We start from the raw sequence: 22,857 nt of genomic DNA on the forward strand, positions 1-22,857 counted from the left end.
TATCCACTAATGTCCACTAATGTTTAATCCACTTTTATCAATTCGCTCAAAGGTTTTCCTATCATTGCACTTCTCTATCCCCCTTAACTTCAGCTCTGTGAAACATACCAATTTGCCAAGTTATAGATTTTCTATGTATTAGCTATATGTCTAATTAAATCAGTAACTTGCTGAAGGTAAGCTGTTTCCCTGAGTCATGTTAGAAACCACAATCTGTACTGCTACTTTTGACACAAACACAAAACCACCAATTTAATAACCTCTGCTACTGTGTAGAAGTATGTTTTCTAGACACAAAATTTCTTCATCTCTGACATGGAAGTAATCATCCCCATGCGGCACATTACATCTCTCAGATTTTCAGCAATAATGGTCTCTAGGCTTATCCTACTCATTTTGTGTTGCTAGATTCTGCTTCACTTTTAAGTGTTGACCTACAAATTTTTAAATTCTGCATCCTTGTGTGACTAATACACTGCACAACAAGCGCAGACTTGGGTACAAAGTCCCACTTCTAAAACAAACTTAGATTCATCAGCAATCCCTATAAGGTAAAGTACACCTATGTTGTGCTAAAAGTTGTTTCTGAATCACATACTCACTGTCAAATCTACTCTTACATGCTATAATAAAGCTGTTTGGCAAACTGCACTTTCTGGTTAAAGTTTAGTACCAATTCTTAAAATAATTGTGAGCTTTCAGCTCTAGGCAAACTACCACAAAAATACCTAAACTTGCTTGGAATGGAATGTTACTAAAACAGATTTTTCTACAGTAGATTCATTAATGCTACATTTAGTGATTTCAACATGTATTGATTACACTTTGCTGATTACAAAGCAGTTACACTAAAAATTAGTGGCTTGTTAAAAAGTAATACAAGTTACTGCTCGATACCACAAGCAATGGAAAAAGTCACAACAGCTTGTGTAGCATTTCTCAGCTCTATATTGGGAGCACTTTACAAATGTATGTTCACACCCACTTTTCAGATACAGGTACATGGGAAGATGAAATGACTGTTCTAACTTACCAAAATGGTCTTTCAACCAGTCAACAGAACAGTCAAAAAATCTTCAAGAGTTCACGCCTGACAAGTCAAAGGGATCAGCTCAATGAATCTCAATCCTGACTTTGCTACTTAGAACCTTCAGGGCTATGTATCCATGTACTTCCTCAGTATCATGTGTGTGTGTGTGTGTGTATGTGGCATGTCATAACTTTTATACTACCAACTTTATTTTGCAAAGGCCAAGCTCGCCGATACCTTAAGCCAAGCCTAAGGCTTCACTATTAAAAATCAAAATATCACCAAGATGACTTGCAGCCATTTGTCTCAAGACAGACAACATTTACTGATAGTGGGGCCCCTCCACGTATTACTGAGCATGAATGAGGAAGCAGACAAGCACTTAAATTACAAGGCAAACATTACAAAAAAAAATCAAGCGCTTCAACTTCAGAGGGTGGGTGCTTCCAAATACTTTGTCTAAAAAGAGGTATTAACAGAATTAAAGATTACTTTTTTTTCCTCAAGAAGATTATGCTAAATATTCTATTAAAATGGGTCTTGCGTGGGAATACCTGATGTGATACTTTACAGAGAATATAAAGATCTCAACAGAATGTGCAAGTTTTTTCTTGCATATTTCCATGATTAAGACTGTACAATCTATCTACCCCTAACACCTAGAACAGAATGGAATTTAAAAACACAGTCCTAAGAAGCTTAGCATGCATCAAAAGCATGTAGAAGCACATAGGATCAACCATGATCTTTTATCCTTTGAATTTCTCCTGCATTTCCCAAGACCTGCACAATGACAATATTGCTCATTAACTCATTATGATAATGCTTTTAAAAATACTACACTGGAAGGAAGCATTCCAACAAGAATATTTCTGTGCTTATCCACTTTTCAAGTTCTACTGCTAGATGAATTTTGCAAATTATGTCTGCAGAGATTTTTAATATTTGGTCTATACACAGTTTCTACACACTTCTTTTTCTGTTCAACTCTTCCTGTTCCTTTAAAAGCTACAGTCTTGTCAACACTGAAGCAGATTTTCATAAACCTTAGCTGACATGGAACAGAATGCTTCATGCCTACCAAAAGCCCAATGGCCATCTAGAAGCATACATGATGTATTCATTTCCATTTCATGCTGCAGCAACCACTTAGCCTCACCAGTTCCAGCTGTGTCCTTGCTCCACCTCTTGTATCCTCACACAGATGAAATGCAAAAAAGAATACTGCACAGGCCACCATGGATACCTGAACACCTCTGCAGAATGTCACTGGGCCAGACTATGAACTGCTGATATCACCCACCACTATTTCCTAAATTCTCACTGTAACCAACCTTTCATCACAAGGATGATGCAGACTTTTGTTCTACTGCCCAAGCTTCCTTAGGCTTGGCATTCACTTCACATGAATCGGCGACGGCTTGTGCACATTATTAACATTTTGCCAAGAGGAGTCTGTGCAATGTGAAATCACCAGGCTGGCAGTATCTCCCAGGCCATTCCACAAAGCTGAAAGAGGACTGTTTACTTTCACAACATTCCATCTTAAAATACCAATCCTGGTATTTTTTAAAAATACATTCAAAATTAGTATTGACTCACTGCCATGCCACAGAAAATACTAATTAAAACCATCAACTACAACCATTCTGTGAAAACTATTTCAAATTGTCTTTAAAATAGTAACTTTGCTGTGGAAAAGGCTGGAGACTAAACAAAGTGTAAGAAATGACACTGTAAGAAATGTTTGATAAGTTAAATAACAGCACAACTGAAAAAACATTTTCTAAGTTATGTCTTAAGTTTAAAAAACCAAAAACTAAAAAAAAATTTAAGTAAAAATGTTGTAATTTTTCCTGCATTGAGTAAAAAGGTGCATCAATGCTGATACCTACAGTGTAATTCACAGAAAATCGCTGGAAGAGTTCATGATATTTGCTTTCACATAGTGAAAAGTTACTAGGAAACATTACAGTGACTGAGAAAATATTTTTGTATGCTAAGAACTAAAAGCGAAGAACTCATAGTCCATAAAAGATACTGTTCCTTAGAAAAGAATTTAAAACTCAAAGGTACTGGATTTGTGAGTCAAAATGAAGAGACATACATAAGTAACAAGCTCACCAGCTTTGAATTTGCTCATTCACAAAGCAATTTTTTCAAGTGAAATCTGGCGAGCTTATCTCAGCTACAAAGGAAAATTGATTTCACAGTAATGTATGGTACCTGCAACATCTTCGAGATCTGTTACAACAATGTGTGCATTTAGCTCCTGTAACTTATGATGCAAGTCTTCTAACTTCTTATTCGATTTTTTCAAAATGTTGTCCACATATGCCAAGTTCTTTTTATCCGTCGTGACCTTCCTGAGGTTCTCTGCTCCCTCCTTGATTTTAAGTTCCTTTCTTATTTCTCGCTTGATTTGGTCCTTTATTTCATCCAGCTTCTGCTGTACCATTGTATCTGAGAAGTCCAACTTCTGGCCAGTACTCACATTCTCAGAGGTTACAAGGCCTTTGGCATCCCCCTAGGAAGAAAAACAGTAATATAATCACCAGGCAACACTGTTTCTGACAACATACACTTACAGTGCCCAGCACTCAGGTCGCTGTACGTTAACCCTGTAAGGCCATTCACTAACAGCTTACACTCACATTGACCTAAAGCAACAGCATCACAAGATATGATGTTAACTGGAGCTACATTTTACAACAGTTTTATTTTAAATTTAGTGACATCTTTACTATGCCTATTTTTAACACCAAGAGATTTAAATACTTTTGGATTTGTCATGGCTGCTTGCCTGGCAGTTATATGCCTCAGAGCTAATGAGTCATGTTTGTAATTTTATAGATTTAATTTGTGTTTTAATAGACAAGATGGATAGCGGAAAGAAGACTAACTTCTAATAATTATAATCTATGATGAAATTTTGTACATTCTTTATAATAGGTTCCTTTTAAAGATTTTTTTAAAAAATGTAGTGATGTTTGCAGTTGTTTAAAGAAATACTGGCGTATCTATAAAGATTTGTCAAGTTATTACTGGAAATACATTTACCAGGTCTTTTTATTTTGTAATCCTTCAAGTAAAGATTTAAAAAAATAATTTTAAAATAAAAATTAATTTCTTTTAAAAATAATAATAATTTAAAAAACCCAAATCTTACTTTCTTGTGCAGGCAAGATAGGCTGAAATGAAAAAAAAAAAAAAGTTGCAATGATAGAACAGGAGTTGGTGTAGTAAAGGAGAAGGGGATGAAAAGTCTTCCGAACCCCAGTGCACAGGGGGTCATAATCGTGCCCACTGTACATTCACATATCATTGAGAAGTAAGAGCACAAAGGGCACATTATAGAACCTACACCAGTGAAGCTCATATACAATTAATTACATATGTGACAAGATTTGTGTGTCTTATGCACAGACCCTGGACAATGAGCAGACATTAGGTCCTACCCAAAAAATTCCAGCTAGAGGTAAATGAGTGACGATCAAAGAAGGGTTCTCCTCAATTTGAATTTGAACCCATCCTAATTCAGAATTTATTTAATAAATGTCTGGCCTGATTTGCATGTAACTTCCCAAAAGACCAAAATTCCACCATATTTTCTTAAACACTATGATGAAGTTGCCTTGACTTCTGAAAAATGGGGTGAACAGAAAGGTATTTTAAGGCATAATTGAAATGCAGAAAGTTTTTGTCATAAAATCAGGTATCATCACAGGAAATAGTAGAAGCAAACGTTCGGGAGGGAGTTCACGGAGCACAGCATCAGGATAATAAACTGAAGAATGTCCAGAACACAAAACCACTACAGATACTCTACAGGAACTTGGTTTACAAAACACTTTGGATCACAAAGGTGATTCAAACATGTCAACAGATGGGCCCTACATGTCAACAGATAATGATGGTCAAACTATTTCAATCTGTGCATATTCCAGCAATACTGCCTTCCATAAGCAAGATGCAATCTACTAGTCCTCAACTATAATTTCACAAATTTCCTGAATGTCTCATTCAAATTTTTCTACCCATAGATGCTACTTTTAGTGCAGAAAGTTAACAACTCAAAGATTCTTAAATATTCAAAGTAGTGAGAACCGCCATCTTGCCACAGAACTTGACTATCTGTAAAAGAGAACAAGTAAGCAATTTGGAAATGACAAAGTGAGTAAGAAATGAAAGGGAAAAGAACCATGCAAATTTACTTTAAGTGCACTTGTGAGTGCTTTTCTGTCTGTGCAGATTAAAATAAATAATTATGCATATGTAGAGAGGCTATTAATAGCTGTACTAGGAAGTACATGGCATTGTTTCCATATATAGGCACATAAAATAGAATTGATTTAAAAAAATAGAACAATCAATAGCAATGAGCAACTAGTACAAAGGTTCATGAAATGAAATGAAATGAAGGAAGCTATCCACCATGAGTTGAGTGTTTAGTTGAGAAAACTGAAACTGAAAATGAATTTATAACAACTGTATGGCAAACTATTTAAGTAGTAAGCATATCCAAATCAGATTAAGATCTTTGATTTCCCTGTCTTTCTAACACATAAAAATTAAGGATATCAAAAATAGAGCATCAAGATTAGTATGCTACTACTCAGCCTTTAAAGAAAGAGATAAAAATGTTTGTAAATAAAAAGCATTTATTTTTACAGCACAATTATTCATGCCTGTTCTGCAAGCTTTCTAGAAATAAACATGCTTCCTTAAAGCAGGATATTATTTTAAAGTTCAGAGGACAAAGACAAATGAGAAATGTAAAAAAACCCAAATCAAATAAGAAAACCACTAAAACCCAAAAGAAAATCCTTTTTTCTATGCTTTAATAGCACCTGAAATTTGCTAAAATTATGCCAAGAATGTACACTTCTCAAACAGAACAATGTAATTAAGATATAAATAATTCAGAAATATTATTCACTGGGGATTACCAAAGAGACTTCAGTTAATGGTTCATCCATTGAACAATAATGTATTTTGTTACAGGGCAGGTTTTTATCCCTCTACAAGCCCCATATCCCATCTGTTAGAGTGATGTTATGTTCTTCCATAAAAAGGTTTTTGGAGCCCTTGTTCCAGACAGAGTCCCTAGTAAGCCTTCAATGAAATTAAAACTCCATAATCATTAGTAATTTGCCTTCTGAATTTGCAGTAATTGAGTTGAAGTTCTACTCAGCCTGAGCAGTCTCAGCAGCATCTTTGTCGCTGGATTTAAGGGTTTCAGGACAGTCTTGTCTTCTTCAATCTGCTTTTGAGACAGCAGAGAGCTCACCAGTGTGGATGCTAACACTGGAAGCTGGTCACACTGCCTGTACCCTTAAACATTCTTTTTTAAATCCCCCCAAAAGCCACAGATGATACTCCTTCTGTCTCTCCTGTCATCCAGAGTTAATTATACTTTTGAGCAAAAAGTATTCTCTCACCTAATTATCCAGATGTGTCAGCTGGCACAAAGGTCACCATGAAATAAATTCTTCCAAGGAAGCGACTGTGCACTCAGTGACCCCTGAAGGTCATTATGAATGCAGAGCAACAGTGTGTTCTGCAAATGAAGCTGCTCCAGTCCTGCACTAACGTGCTCTGCTGCTGAGATACAACCAAGGTTTGAGACAGAGCCTCATGATGCAAAGATGAGCAGCCTCAAAAGTGTTCCAGTTTAAGATGAAGATAATGTCCACAATGGCACAAGAAGACAGAACATCTAATAGTTAAATCAGCAAAATGGAGGTAGGATTTTTTCTTTAAGAAAAGTACCTCCCAAATGCCAAACTCAAAACTTGACTTTTAAACTGAAGTTATTTAAAATACAGCATATTCCAGCTTTATTAGATGACAACTTACTACCAAGTCTCTGCTTAGAGTTGAATATTCTTTCAAAAAACTATTTTTCTCATTTGGATAAAATCCCTCCCAGGATGAACCTCACATCCTTTAGGTTGTAGGTGTTCTACCCACTCAACCTGAAAATTAAGTGTAAAAAGAAACAACAATTAGGGGCAAGGCCCAAGTCCTTTCCTTTGCAGTGCTCAAGCAGGCAGCCTGCAAAAACAGAAGAAACCAGTCACATTCTCTATGCCAAGAAACTATCAATGAATTTTGCACAACTCTTCCCTTTACTCTCCTTCTCCAAATCACTTAACATAAAATATCTTAAGAGTGGAAATGCTCTAAAGCAGATAATTACTAAACCACTCGTGCTGGCAAAAGAGAGAACAGGCCTCACTGCTTTACAATCCAAGGCAAAAGAATGGGCAGCCAGTTACTGATTCTCAGCCTTTTTAAATTCTGGTAGTGTTTTGACTGCTGGTTAAAAGAGAGGGGCCAATCTTTGCTGGGTAGTCCCAGTACCGGACAGCTCAGCACAGCACAGCATCCTTTCCCCTTGTGCCACAGCAAACTGCCAGGGACCTGGCTCTTGGTCCGAGCGGTGGCGAAGGGTAGCGTCACCCACCCAGCGTGGGAGGCACGGACAGCAGTGAGAGGCAGCACTGCACACCTCTTGGCAAAATACATGTTTCTGAGCCACTACAAATTTCTGAAACATTTCAGTGTGTAATGAGACTGAAGACAGGCTTACCACAATTAACTATCAAGGACCACAAATCAGATACTACTGCTTAATTAAAAAAAAAAAAAAAGAAGGAAAAAAGCAGTCCATTTATGCAGCCTAAGCAATAGGCTTAACCACCTCACTTTGATTGCTAGCTCAAACACAATCTATTTACATAGACTAATTCAAGATGCCAGCCTTCAACTTCTGTACTTCTGGGAAATGTTTTAAGTATAGTTGCTGAAAATAATGAGTAGTGGTCAGAGCATGTCTTTTAATAATACAGTCTATTCTGGCTGGTGTGGTGAAAGAGAATACTAATAACGTTTATGAAAACCATGCAGGGCTTGCACTTTTGCTTCTGATCAATTCTGAACCAAGTAAATGGTGAAGCAGGTGCTTTGACATACTGCATTTATCACCAAAATCCCATTTAAGAATAAAACATCCAAACTGCATGGCAGTGGCAATGGTACTGCTGAAGAGAGTACCATGAAGCTGAACATACCGGAGAATCTGCTTAAGTTGTGTAAACCAAACGGCTTTGAATTCTAAATGAGATTCTTAAACTGCCCCCTCTTAGAAGGTAACACTAAAACTCTAGGCATTAGTAACTCCTGAAGACTTGCTCCTAAGAGCACAGTACAACTTCACTGTGCTATACCATATATTCATTATAGAGAATATCGATTAGAGCAAGAATTTTGATTGCTCATTTCTCTTAGAAGTTGTTATAGAAAGGTAAGTGGAGCCTTTAACTACATCATGCTTAACAGCTGATGAGTGCTCGTGCACAATATTATTTACATTTCACACTGATGTGCTACTAGCACACACTAAACCTGCCTTTAGAAAAACTCCCAAACCAGACCTTATCAAAACTCACAGTAGAACTGCTAACATTTTTTCCTAAAAGTATTAGCATTTCTTTTTATATGCTCTTGAACTTTAGTAATCATTTCAAAAGACAATGAGACAATAAAAAACCTGTTTGACAAATGCAATAAAATGTGCTATATAAAAATAGGATTTTCATCTTATGTATGATTTAAAAAGTTATCATAACCCAGAAAGACTAAATGTTTATTAACTTGTAATTTAATTTTTAAGAGCTAGAAGTACAGCTTTGGAGCTACTAGGTATCTTAGCAGAATACTTTTCTGAATAATTCTTTAGGGGAAAAAAAAATGGAAAAGAAAAAAAAGCTGCTTTTCTGAGCTAACTGCCAAAGTCCCCTAAGTTCTCTACACTAATTCCTAAAACTAGAGTAGTCTTTTATTTTACAAATAATGTTAATCAATTGCAAACTTCCTTTCCCCCCTGAAGTCATTCATAAAACCAGATGTGACGGCTTGTCTGCATTACTGGAACTACATGGACTATTTCCTCCTACTCAGAAGCAAATGTAATTGTGGTCAAGATCTCAGCACTCACCCTATGTCAAGAACTGAAAAAAAAACCCCAACTTGGAGGCTTAATAGATTTTGGCCTTAGTTTGCTGTGCTAACATGTCCCAAATCAGGATTTAAATTTAATCTAAGTCACAGCTTTCTGCTTTGTAACAAGAGGCTGTTTAAGGCAGAAATAGCCACAGTCCACTACATTATACATGGATGAATTCAAGTAGGACACTGATTAAATGGGGTTCAATTCCTGTGCACAAACAGGAAGTGCCCAACTGCATCTGTAAGAGACGAAATAGATTTAAAAAAAAACAAAACGTGTTCCTTAAATAGGGAGGTCCTCAATCAGATGGTCACCTCTGCTATACTCTCCCAGTTTGAACTGTTCTCCTGATGAATATTTTAGGAGGAATGCTTGCTTTCATTCACACAATAGCTGCTGGGCTGCAGCAGTTGGTCCTACAGCTGCATTATGAAAAACTGTGTGGCCTGACTCAGCCAAAACACCTCATCTAAACAGCTAATAAAATTCCCTGGGGAGTCCTTGCTATCATCTAGCTTCCAGCCACCAAAAATCCCTGATTCAGCCAGAATTGTCTAACACCAAGAGCATGCCCCCCACAAAAGGTGCTCCAACTGCAGTAAAGACTTGCTTGCAGAACTAGCAGTTGTGTCCATGCAGTGCTGTGCCAACACCAGTGAGAGAAAGGGGCAGAAGAGAGATTTTTTTGCTACAGAAGGAAAAGAAAACATTTCAAGAAATGTTGCCTTCTGCTGCTTCTCATTGTAGGACCTCCTGATGGTTTTACACTAGGGGAAGAACCTGCAAGGAGGCTTCCAAAGAAATATGACATTGAAAGAAAATCTTCACACTGACATTTCTCACAATCACAAAAGCTTGATGGAGGCTATGCCACGACACAGGTGATGAGCACTCAAATGGGAGATCAGCAAATGGCTAGAGTATCCAAGAAGCCTGACTACATATTCTGGCAACAGCCCTGGTACAAACACTTCAGCAGTTTCCAAACTTTTATCTCTAACTTGAAGTTTCAACTCCAAGCCAAAAAATTCCAATAGAGTCCAGTAGAGTGGAAACAAAACTTCCCCTCTCTAGTTTCAGATGTGCAAAAGAAATAGCAAAATCCTAGTTCCCATCAACAGGGACTGCTGTCATAACCTTTATCAGTACATGAAATTATGCCTATAATAATGCCACTTCTCCATTCTCTATGAGACTTTCCTTAGTTTTGTTTTAGCTTCTCATCACATATGAGAATAACATACTCAGAAGAAAACTGCTTTTTATGTAAATAGTATGCTTTCAAGCAGACCACATATGGTAGGTGAAGCTCTATTAAATGCCAAAATATAAACAATCCCTTTCAAGATACAGGGAAAAAGATTTTATGAAATGTTAATACCATAGTGCATGCTGAAAATATTGCCAATAATGATGTATCACAGAACTGTGCCAAGGAGACTGAAGTAATTCCCCTAAAATGCAGCCTCACCAAGATGCAAGCAATCAAAGCACTGAACTGATAATTTCTCATCTAATGCCTGTAACATTACCATATATTAATAATGTGGTAAATATACAAACTCCCCTTTAATAGATAAGAAAAACAGGTGGATTAAGTGACAGTTCAACAAATGAAAGAGAAGCAAGCTCAAAGAAGCACAAAATATTTCAAGACTAAGTCCCTCAGCCACAGATCCTGGAGTTGTACACTTACTGTACTGGACTGGGCAGCAAAAACAGACAGGTATCTGCGTCCTACCTCCTACTGCCAACACAGGAATTTCATGCACAAACTTGTTTTGCATCTTCTAAATTTGAACAGAAAAATTTAGTCTTCTTTTGAGAAATGTCTAGGTGAAAAAAAAAATTGGGATCCCATAAAAATATGAAGACTACTAAATAGTACAGAAATGAGCATTTTTTTTGTGTGTTTGACCATTTGAGGCTTCTTTAAAATAAAAACCCCTTAAATTTTAGAACTGATAGCAAAACTATGTATTGTGAGGGACTTAGGCATTTGTGAATTTTGGTTTTTTGCTTGTTACTTTAAGCACTTTCAAAAACCCCGTAAGAGCTACTGGGATTTTTTACGTGAGAACACCTGCAATATTCTGTACTATATAAATAAATTAACATCTTCATCCTAATAGCCTAAAATTATTTCTTGAATATATAAAGCATGTACTTTTAAAATACAGTGTACTTTAATACACTTGCCAAACCCTACATAGGGGTACCCACGGTACCCATTTCTTTCAGAAATTCATTCACTCATTTTGAATTACTGCTGGAGACTGAAACAAGCAAGGGGGCTTGAGAGAAATTCTTAACACAAGACTTTTCTCTGTTACATTAAGCTCAAGTTTGGTGTAAGCAGTTGTTATAATGCTTTGAAGTACTTAAAGTATAACATAAGTTACTCAGGAAGCAGAACTATTTCAGATAAAGGTAAGGCCAGGCAAATGTTGTGCGGCTAATTTGCCTCTGAGTAATGCAGAAATGAATCTGTCCACCAGGGAGAAACACTCTCCCCCTTCCCCATACTGCTTCCACCACAGCCAGTAAGATATCTGTTGAAGTGCATGTTAAAGCAAACACCTAAACTGAAAAATTTCTGCTGCTACTGAAAGTTAGTACAATTTTATTCTATATCACCCCAATATAAATATGTTTATTGCATTTTTTTCATATAAAACATTTACCTGGTTTTGTCTAACATTCAGATCAGAGTAATACTATACACGTAGCTCAAGATGTCTGAAAAAATAATGTCACTACATTATTCAAACTACAGGATGTGGTGTTTAATTGGGTAGAAGAGATTTTCAAAGGTAAAAAGGTCAAGTCAACAGACATGAGTCACAATCATGTCTTATGACTTTGATAACTCCTCCTCAAACTCAACGCACACTGTACAAAGGCGATAATTTGGTGTGCATGCATCCAAAAATATGCTTACTTTAAAGAGAAGTTACCATTGTCACCATACATTTTCAACAGCTGTAATGTCAACATTAAGATAAAAATGTGTGGGTAAACTTCTGCTTGTGAAAGAGTTTTAGTTACTATGCAGAAATACAAAAATAAAACCTCAAAGAACCCAAACCCTAATTTATTAATGCTTAATGACAATCAGGTCTATTCCCAGTGGTAAGGTATTTTTCTTGTATATTATGAATGAGAAATGAATTAGGTAATAGCTACCACTAAAAAGGTATTATTATCTGTCTTGGGTAATGCAACAGATTGAGCATTTTGCTCATCCACAAATCATAATATCAGCTGTTGGCACATCTGTTAAGTGGTGGGACTTCAGTGTAACACACTTTAACTAAACTGCAAGAGAAGAATGCTAAAATGTCTTACTACAGAAACAAATCATTACAGCTGGAACTTCTGTGATCTTTCAGTGCAGGTTAAAAATCTTAAACATTGAAATGATGCAAAGGAAATCCTCACAATAAACAGGAATTTCTCAATAACACTTGCAAGTATCAAGACTTTGCTGAAGACCAATACACTCAATTTCTTTAATCTGAAAAGTACAATAAAGGGGTCCCTGTATGAAAATCTCAATTTCTGAGATGGATGAGTAGCAATTGAAAAGAAAAGCCCTCAAATTTCACTGTTTCTGGCAATTCCAACTTTCAGCACAGACAACTGATATATTAGTCCATTTTCCTTTACTATGTTTTACAGGACCTATTTTTAGCCATTTCAAAACTAATGGAAGAGTTGAGAGCCTACATTCCACTCTAATTAAGCCATCATCTTTAGCAGCCAACTATTTTCTACATTAAAAAATGCAGCAATACATATCAGAGATAATACTAACATCTGTTTTATAAGGCAAGAGGCCAAGTGGCTAAATACTAGATCCTGGTGAAGGAACTAGATTTTTTGCTTTCTAGGACTGTGTGCAACAGCAGCTTCACCAGAGCTTATGGGTTTCCCAGCTTGGTAGCTGAATCTGTTATTACAGGAAAGGGATGTATGTTTGTATTTATACCAAGGATCTCTGTCTTCATACTCTAGGATTGAGAACTCTTTCACAGTAGCTTGGGTTGTTTGATCTGAAGTTACTTAAGTTCACAGCCTACACTCCAACCAGCTGGAACTAACTCCTGCTTTCACCTCCAGCAGTAAAAGAAGGAGGGGAAAGTCTTCTTAAATCCTTTCCTCATCTTTTACAGGTGGTCAGTAGAAAAAAATCACTTTTCCCTATTGGGACTGCCACACCCAAAATTCCACTTGTAGAGATGCAAGCATCTCATTCCATGCTCTTCCAGTAAAGTTTATCTATGAACACAGGGTTATTTATAGAAGCATTACTTCACGTCCCATTTGTCTGAGACTTTTACAGAGCATCACTGATGCACATTGTGATACATTTGAATAGTGTTTTTGCAATCCTTCTTCTGACCCTTAAAATATGGTAGAAAGATTCTCACTGGCTCTTAATGTCCATTTTCTATTTAAGAATTCCCTAGGCATTATAGAATAATGAAGAAAAAGCATCCTGTCTCAACCTACAACAGAAGCCAAAAGAAAATTCCCTGACTTAACTGCTTTATATGCAAGAGCAATGAAAAAGAGGCAGGTGATTTCATTTCCTGCATGGATTACAAAAAAATTCTTAATACATTTCTAAATACAAATACGACTAAAGCATTGATTTGAAAATCTTTCTACATTTTCTTAGTTTTTAGAAGCCCTGATTCCCTGATTGCAGTGACTGCAATATAGTGCTCTAAGTAAATCTACTTTTTATGACCCAAAATGAACATATGACTTACATATGAAATTTCCTGTGAAAAGTGTAGAATAAAAGCCTAGGATTTTAGCAAAGGATTTCTTACTGCATATTGAACCAATTCTACTCTTTATGTTCAGCCTCAGCTCCATCTCCCAAGTAAGCTGTTTCCTGTTTTGCACACATACTTGCATAGGACTCCCCATCATCTAGCTCTTGCTACCAGCACAGTTCAATATCAGTTAAATAGAAAATGGGAAGCAATGGTTTCAAAATAACCAATGCACCAACAAGACCTGTAACATAACAGAAATAAAACCAGAACAAAACAACAGTTTTTCAATGTATCATGTATAGACATATAAAACTAAATCTTAAAGGATATCCCATAAACCCACATACATAACAATGGCAAAAAGGTCTCACCTTACAAGTGTATTAAATTAGGGGAATGATGTTGTTTTTTATACTGCTGAGTATTCAAGAAAACCCACAATGAGACATACTTGTTAGTGATCTCAATACTCTTCCCTTTTCAGAGAGGGTAAGGTTGCACATGCAGTCTATGTGTTTTCCAGCCACAATCATGTGAATAGAACCTTGAATGTGGTATGCAACATGTTTATCCTAAATTGATCAATTTTTTAACACTAAAAGCCTCACCCTATTTTACAGGGCACATATAAACAGCAGCTTTCATATACACAATTTCAAAAAACATCCTAGAAATACTTGTTGCCAATGTGAATCTGATTTTAGTACACACATAACTTTTAAGGCATTTTTCTTCAAGACTAAAAGTTTTTCACTTCATTCCAGTTCAGGAGCATTTCAGTCAGCAGCCTGAGAAAAATCTTCAGGTACTACTAGAAACTGTAGCATGAAAAATCTGTTAAGCAAAAGTAGAATATTCTGCTTTATTAATAACTAAGAACTACCAAAAAATACTCTGGATATGACATTGAGGAAAACCTTCATGAAGAAATGCCTTAAGCTAAGGAAAGAAAGTACTGCAGTCAGAAGCTATTTATGGTTAACCTGCTGCATTCCCCAGAGTATCTACAATGTATTCCTCTATAATGACCTGTCTAATCTAAAGCATGTCATCTTTAGGAGACAAAAATACACAAATTAACTTCTGACTGAAAAATACCAGCAGGAAGACGACTCCTACTTGATGAAAGAGACTTGCATATTCTGAAATGTAAGTGTTAGGTGGTTGTGGCTATTTCCTAAATGCACTTGGAAGGGGCTGATTGTGAGTGGGTGGGTGTGGTTTTTTGATGCTCTCTCAAGTATTGTATTAAAGATGTCAAGAGTCACAGGAGAAAAATAAAAATCAGTCTCTATAATAAAAAAAGAAATTTAACTACAAAAATAAAGTACAGTCCTAATCTGTATACATTGTTTTCCAAATTAAGCTAAGATACTATATTTAGCTCAGGCTACCATCCTCTCAACTCCAAACATCTCTGACCTCTCTGAGCATTACTGGTTTCTTTTTCATGCTCTTTGCACTGTTTTACCCAGCCAGGACACTATGAACCAGCATTATTATGAACGTTCTGAGGTACAGCCAATGCTTCTGCCTAGGCAGAGGTCCTCCCCATTTTCTGAAGATGCCAGAACCACAGCCAGCTAACCCTGAGTGAGGAAGAGGCAGCTCTGTTCATTACCAGTATATGCCACTAAAATGCACACTGCCTTTGTATCTCAGGTTTGCAGGAATTCCCAGTCGTTGTACTTCATTCTGTACTAAGCATATTCATTGCAGTAAAGAAACATATATATTTCAGGACAGTAGACAGATTATTTTAAAACAGTGGAAAAATTAATAGCAGTAATTAGAAACATCTGACATTTTCAATGTACATTGTTGGCAAAGTGCAAGATCAAAATTAGTGGAATAATTTGCAGAAAAAACTACATGCCAGATAGAAATGAAGAAGAAAATAATTCAGCTTCATAGTTCAGAAAATGGATGTGAATCAATTCAGAATATGGATGCCTGTAGTTATGTTTTAAAAATCTGTTTACTTTAAGTATAAACCTTAAATTGACATTGAATTAATTAAAGTAACAGATGGGAAGGAAAGCAAATGCTAAAGAAAGGAAATGTTACTTTTGTGTTCATAAAACAGTATAGTCTGTTGTAGAAAGAAAAAAAACTTGCAAAAATGAGAGACCATTAGCAGTACTTGGATCTCCCTTGCTTTTCTTTCATACCCAAGATCATCTAGCTCAAGAATGTCACTGGAGTTAAAGAAATCCATTTCCATGTGCACAGAAACTGCTGCCCTGACAGTACCACTGAGTTACGCCCACCAAAAATAAAACAATTCTAATCAGTTGGCCTGGCTGTTAACCTGAGAAATATATGATGATACTGGATACCCCTCTACAGAAGGCCATCATTCCTTTGCCTCCTGCACTTAAGAATTTTCTAAGGATTTAAAAAAAAAAAATCTGTTAGGATTAGTTTAATTAAAACTTGAGAATATAGTCACTTGCTCTTTTGTACAGAATCTTAATACAGATAAAGACCAGTTTCTAAAGCAATTAAATTTACAATTGTAAGTTGTTTCAGCATTATGTAGCATATTACAAGTAAAGGCAGAATTCAAGAAAGGAGTTTGCCCCCAAAACAAAAAATTAACTGCTGATAAATGCCATGTACTTTGCCATAGATTAATATTTTATTTGAAAAATGCACATCCAAAATGAAAAAGAAAAAAGTCATATTGTGATGTTCCTTTGTGAAGTGGCTTGCTTATAGGCTGAGGAATCATATATGAACCAGTATGATAAAAATGAATAGTTAAAACTAAATTTTTTCATTTGACTCACAATAACTTGCATAAATAAAGAAGTAGAGTACAATTAAAAAACCCTCTGAAAGAGATTATGTTATTCTAATACTGAAGTACCGTCTGCTTTAGTTTTCAAAATGTCATGTTCCCATCTCTTCAGGAGACGAGAAACCAAAGATGAAAATCACAGCAACTTGAAGAAAACTCCCTAAATAATGAGTTAAGTTTCAACAATAAAATTTAAATAATCTTTCTGAGGACCTCTAGCTATGGATATTATAATTTGGAAATCATAACTTTTGACATCCAGGCATTTTCAGCCTAAAACAACAGCTTCATACGAGCTTATAAATAAGCAACAAACAAACTCAAATATTGAAGAAAACATGCTTCCATTAAAGGAGATTGCTGAGTCCCAAATGGGCAGCAGTTCAAGAATGCTACACAAGTAGTCAGGCATGTACGATTTACAGTACTTTTACTTTTCTACTGCTGTCACTAAGTTTAGAATATGTCTACAAAAAGGCCTTGCTGATTTAAAAATGTTCTGTAGATCTGCATGCTTGTTTTTGTATTTTCCAATACAAGTCTCTGAAACTTTGACTCTGGCTTCTGTAACCTTTTGCTAGAATCTGGTTTACTCTGTTGGGTCTCCCCATCCGATTATGCCCATGCAATTCTGACATGCTCTGGATGGGTTGCAGGCAGCACACACCTTTACAACTTCAGAGGTTAATAATACTTGTCAGAAAAGCTGACACTTCTTTGTCCTAATTTATCTTAAATTTTAGCTTCCACAATTCGAGTATTAGGAAAGAAAGAATCTTGTCATGACATATGCAGATCCATCTATAAAGGAAACATCCTCTTAAAACATATTCCACTTAATTGTTTTGCAGTGTCTTCCCATATAAATAAACATATGAAGTAGAAAAGCAGTGGATGGTTTTAGATATTGTGCTTGTAAAAAGCAACAGGCCACACAGTCAATGTGCATTCCTTCTAAGTTCTCAGCAATAGCTTTGGATGCTTTTGGGCTTATGTTACTCAAAAATCCAAGTGATAACATGTATTACAATGATGAAAAAGAAACTTCAATCTCCTATCTAGTAAGCTCAGCGATGTACATAGGGCAAGTCCTAAAATCTATCATAAAAGGAAGTGGTTATGTTCCTCTTCCTGCAGAAGAGAAGTAAGAAAGGCAGAAAAACAGAACCAAGCAAGTGTTTTACATTTTTCTAAGGACTGGCATGAAGTTTCTAGCCTACATAACAGAAATAAGCTTGTTTTTACCAGAGAGCTTTGGAACACTTGGAATCACCAAAAACAATCACCTTGTTTATTTTAAACATAATCTTTTACCTCAACAGCACAAATACAAAAGAATACATTTAGGGTTTGTAAGTACAAGAATGAGAAAGAATTGATAATTTTGGAATTAATTAAACTTAAGAACATTGAAAGCATTTAATCACTTTGTTACCTCAAACTTCTTACTTCTGCACCAGATTTTTAGGCCTTTTCTCTCCCAAATTTGGCTGAAACATGGAATCAGTCTTGTACACAGTAGTTCAAAGTCCTTTAAGTGGTGCTTTAATTGATGCTCATGTGACCATTCAGATATTTTCCTATTGCAAACATTCAACTCATCACTGTATGGGGTTTATTTCCCTACTGAATATTCAAATGTCTCACACTTATTGAGCTACTCATTAACTGACAAACGTATTCATACCAAGCTGTATATAATACCTCAGTCTCTTATCTTTATGGGCAGTACATTTATAGTATTACTTGCACAGTACTTTTTCTTCACTCCAAAATTCAATCCCATCCATTTCAATTGTACACTCACTTTTTCTTCCACTTCAGTTACAGAAATAACGAAAAGACTCAAGATTTTTCAAAACTACTTCTTGCATTGAGTGCATGAAAGGTTTAACAGCAAAGGCTTACCACTTCTGAAAGTTAGCCAATAAACTTGGGTTTATATCCCTACACTGATCTCGGTACTGCTACAAAACCTTAGCACTGCTCTCAGCCTTCAACATCAAACTAAATATAACTACATCTTCCATCCATGCATGATGTCCAAACCAATTCTATTTTTAATATTTTTTCAGACAAATAGGTTTTCACTGTCACATGCATATTGTGAGACTTTCTGCTTGAAGAATGTCAAGCTAGAAAAGAATTGTCACAGACACTGCTTGGACTGCTCATTATCTGCATATTTACCTGCAGCAGAACTGGACTCCACACAGTCCTTAGCTGTGAATCTGTAATCAGATAAGCATTTTACTGCATGAACCACCACTGCAGGCAATAAAAAGCATCCTAAAGAATCAGCAGTCCTGACCTCCCCTAACAGTTTGTTCCTGCTCCAGACCATTCACCGATATATGCAGTATAAGGTTTTATATGTTCACACAGTGAACTGCAATTATAAACTTGATCTGGCTGAAAATGAATCTAGGGATGAAAAAACACACAAAAACAAAACAACAAAACCTGTTCACCATATAGCTAGCTGCCCGTGCAAATGTAAAGCAACATAATATGGCACATGATCACTTTCAGCAGTGGTACCAGCTGACAAAGTGTGACACTTTCTTTGAGCAACAGACTCAAGTCTGTATGGGCAAAGCTTCCAATTCCAGCACATGACAACATCAATGAACCAACTAGACCTTTTGCATCCTAAATTTATGTCACAGACCTGCTTTACATCTTACTGCAACGAAGAAAAGCAAAGTGAATATACTTTAGACAGTTTTCAAAAACACATACATTAAAGTTCCTAAGTTCACTAACTATGGCACCAGCTACAGCACCAGTGATCTACTAAACCATATCACTACTACCTGGTTAATTAGACAGTTTGTGTTTACGACTTTGAAATGAAAAACAAAAAAGGACATTTTTTCTGATGTTTTATACATCAACTCTCAGTTTCTCCTCAAAAGTTACATTAAATTTATATATGAAAAAAAATACATAACCACAGCTGAATAGAAGAATAATTTCAGAACACCTATGTACTGCTATTATTTACAAGTACTATTTCAGGTAGATAACAACTAAAATTACTGTTACTTCTTATTAATTTAAATAGCATATTTATTTCAACATTCTAACAAATATGAGTACATAGGATATTGCATATGTATTTCTGAAGTTCATGTATGTGTCTGATTTCTTAAATTGCATTAGAGAAAATATATGAGGCAGTGATGTTCAAGTACTTTGAGTATTAAGAGCTAGAAAAAAAAAACAACCACAAGATGTATCAGCATTTGAGTATTGAGTAATATTTTCTGTGTTTAGGGCTCAGAAAAGTACTATTGTTGAATTCACCCACAAGAAAAGTTCTCCTTTCTGACCTGATCTGCTTGGAAGTGTTTCATTACAGTAACAGAGCCCCACAATATTCCTGAGATTTATCTTATAACTTTAGTATAATCCTTTGGTACCTTGGTATTGCAGACTTAATTATGCCTTCTCCTAACTATAGATTTGCCGCCTATTGCATTTTGTTGCATCCTAATAATAAGTGTGGAAAGTTAATGGAAAGCTGTCTCCCTGGTTCTTCTCAATAGAAATGGAACTGATTCTGCTACTTTAATTTTCAGGCTAACATGTTCTTGTATTTAATGGAAACTTAAAATGTACAAATCCTACTACCATGTTGCAAGGTAACAAATGTCAGAAAAACCTCAAGAGAAAAAGCAGTTTGCTTCAACACCGGACTCCCATACATAACGCCAAGACAGAAACCAGATATTAGAGACTTCTGAATCAAGTTCTCTGATCTGCACTTATTTAGAGAAGTCAGAAACTCTCCATCATTTAAAAACCAATACATCTCCAGTGAAGAAAACAAGACTTAAAGGAATCCATAGGAATTGGAGGCAGAAAAAGCAAACTTATTTAGTCATGTCCACATTAAGGTTTTTACTAACCCTGATTTGTATGCTGGGCCAGAGCACACTGTCCGAGAGTCTTGCCACATATCAGCCTTTCTCATGGCACAAAAAACCCCCAGGGAAATGCTTCCTATATTAAACTTTCATAGCCCAGCCCTTTCCAGTCATAATTTCTTATTTGGTACCTATCTGAGAGCTACCTATGTATCTAAAGTAAAATAACCAAGACTTTTAGTATAGATATACTTGGCCTAGGAAAATACACTTCTGCTAATATTCCTATTTTTCCCTGCGTAATGGAAGCAGCAAATTCCACTACTGAGATCACAGTCTTGCCATCTCCGTGCATCTACTCCAGAAGTGCTTGGTACACGGCAGCAGCGGTAAACAGGAAGCACAGCCACAGTGGGCATAATGCTGATACAAAGCATAGGAAGCTGTATCTATACCTAACATCAAGAAAATGTAAGGCGTGGCCTGCTCTAAAAAACAGCTCACCACTACCCAGCTGGTGGTCCCACAACTGAGCCATAGTAACTGATCACATGAACCCTCTCAGCTCACCCTACTGAAGTTAAATGCACCACCTCGAATAACCTCATTTTAGCCTCTTCTATTAAGCAGAGTAGAACAGCAGCAGAATTCCCAGCAAAGCTGGCCCATTTAGCTGAACATAAGCCTGCGAATGCACACTACTATCCTGTTCATGTGAGTGTCTCCTCACCATAGAAACCTCAGCCATCTCATCCTCACCAGCTACCAGAATTTGTATGGCAAACCTGATGGATGCCACAAAACTTGCTTAGTTTGACACAGAGTCACAGAATTCCTGAAAGTTTGGAAAATCATCCCACAAAACCATGAAAAAACCAAGACAGCAGTACTTTGCTCCAAAGGATGTACTCCCAGACTGCCATGCAAGTGGTTCAATTCAGTGGTGAGGTGTCAAACAGTAAGTAACTGGTAGCTGTTAAATGGCAGTAACAAAAATTGTGTCTATTTGTGTCACTGTGACATAATTGTATTGCTGCAGCTTAAATAAACAAACATATCATATCTGCTGGTACTTGTAAGGACAGGCCTAAAGCATTTAGTTAGCTAACGGTATTATTAGTTTCTGTTTCGATGTAGTAATTCTCAATCATATCTCAAAGTAACAGAAGCCATGGATTCAATTCTACAACATAAATCTCATTTTGTAAGAAGAACCTCCTCCACCTGCACCAAACACTAGCAAAGATGCTCTTTTGCTTGTGCCAGGAACTGCAGACCGAGCATTAATAATTAAAGCTTCAAAGTACCATACAAATGCTTTGTCCATGCTACAGTGCAGTCTCATGAGAGATGCTTCAGCTCAGTCTGTTCCTGAACCCATTCACTTTCTGGACCCATGTAGTGAAAAAACAACACAAACAAAAACCGTATTATCAATCAATCTGTACCAGTTGTACAAATGATTTCTAGCAGAACCAGAAAAAAAAAATCAAGCAGACTGAGCCCTCCACTACTGCACATAACACATACAAGACTTTGTTACTCTGAATCTATGTAGAGGTCTTAGTCTCTAATTCAGCACTGAGGCACAGATGAAGAAATCCTTAATCCCAACGTGAAATCCTCAAACCAGTTTCCCAATGTCAAGGACATATTTATCTAGTTATTCCACTGCAGATTTTAGGTTACATTGTAATGAATGACCTTCACAATACATAAAACTGTGCCAGAAGAGCTATTACATATAGCATAACTAAATACTTTTCTACTAGCCATCACTAATAATTTATCTTGAGTTAAAGTAACAGACCTGGGTCCTATAAAGTCAGCTGCTCTGATAGAGAAAATTCAGTCAAATGTAGTCTACATGATATACAAGTTCCTGTGTTAAGAGGAAGATCAACAGAATTCAAAAAAGGAAAAAAAAATCCCCAAAACAAAACAAAAAACTCCACCCATCTACCTACCAAAAGGTATTTTAAGGACTGTTTATGTTCCACTGAGAACAGGATGCATATTTTGCTAATACAAGATTTGAACAGAGGACTGTTTAAAGAGTAATATACATCCACAAATGGAAAAAAAACCCTGAAGTGCTTCTCTAAATCCACCAATTGTGAAAGCATTTGCAGGGACCTAAGAACTCCCAAGCAGCTGTACATACATTTTCATTTCTAAACTGCAATTGACTAGTTATTTCATCTGAATGTGACATTCTTTCCTCCTGAAGAAACAAGAGTCATTCAAAATTATTTAATCTGTCCTAGCTGAATATTATTTGTAGGCAGTCTTACTGCTGAGTGTTCAGCCCAATTACAACGTTTCTTCAAAACAGATTAATTAGGTTA

General features: G+C 36.3%; 1 protein-coding gene across 1 annotated transcript in view; it reads right to left on the bottom strand.

Annotated features, from left to right (window-relative positions):
• PKN2 (protein kinase N2) overlaps positions 1 to 22,857 on the bottom strand; it is a 54,933-nt gene that overhangs the window by 27,179 nt on the left and 4,897 nt on the right. The window contains exon 2 of the mRNA XM_068199875.1: positions 3,257 to 3,557. Coding sequence (XP_068055976.1) covers positions 3,257 to 3,557 — 301 coding nt within the window. The remainder of the gene's footprint in view (positions 1 to 3,256; positions 3,558 to 22,857) is intronic.

The sequence above is a fragment of the Anomalospiza imberbis genome, chromosome 9, assembly GCF_031753505.1.
Source record: "Anomalospiza imberbis isolate Cuckoo-Finch-1a 21T00152 chromosome 9, ASM3175350v1, whole genome shotgun sequence".
Taxonomy (NCBI): Eukaryota; Metazoa; Chordata; class Aves; order Passeriformes; family Viduidae; genus Anomalospiza; species Anomalospiza imberbis.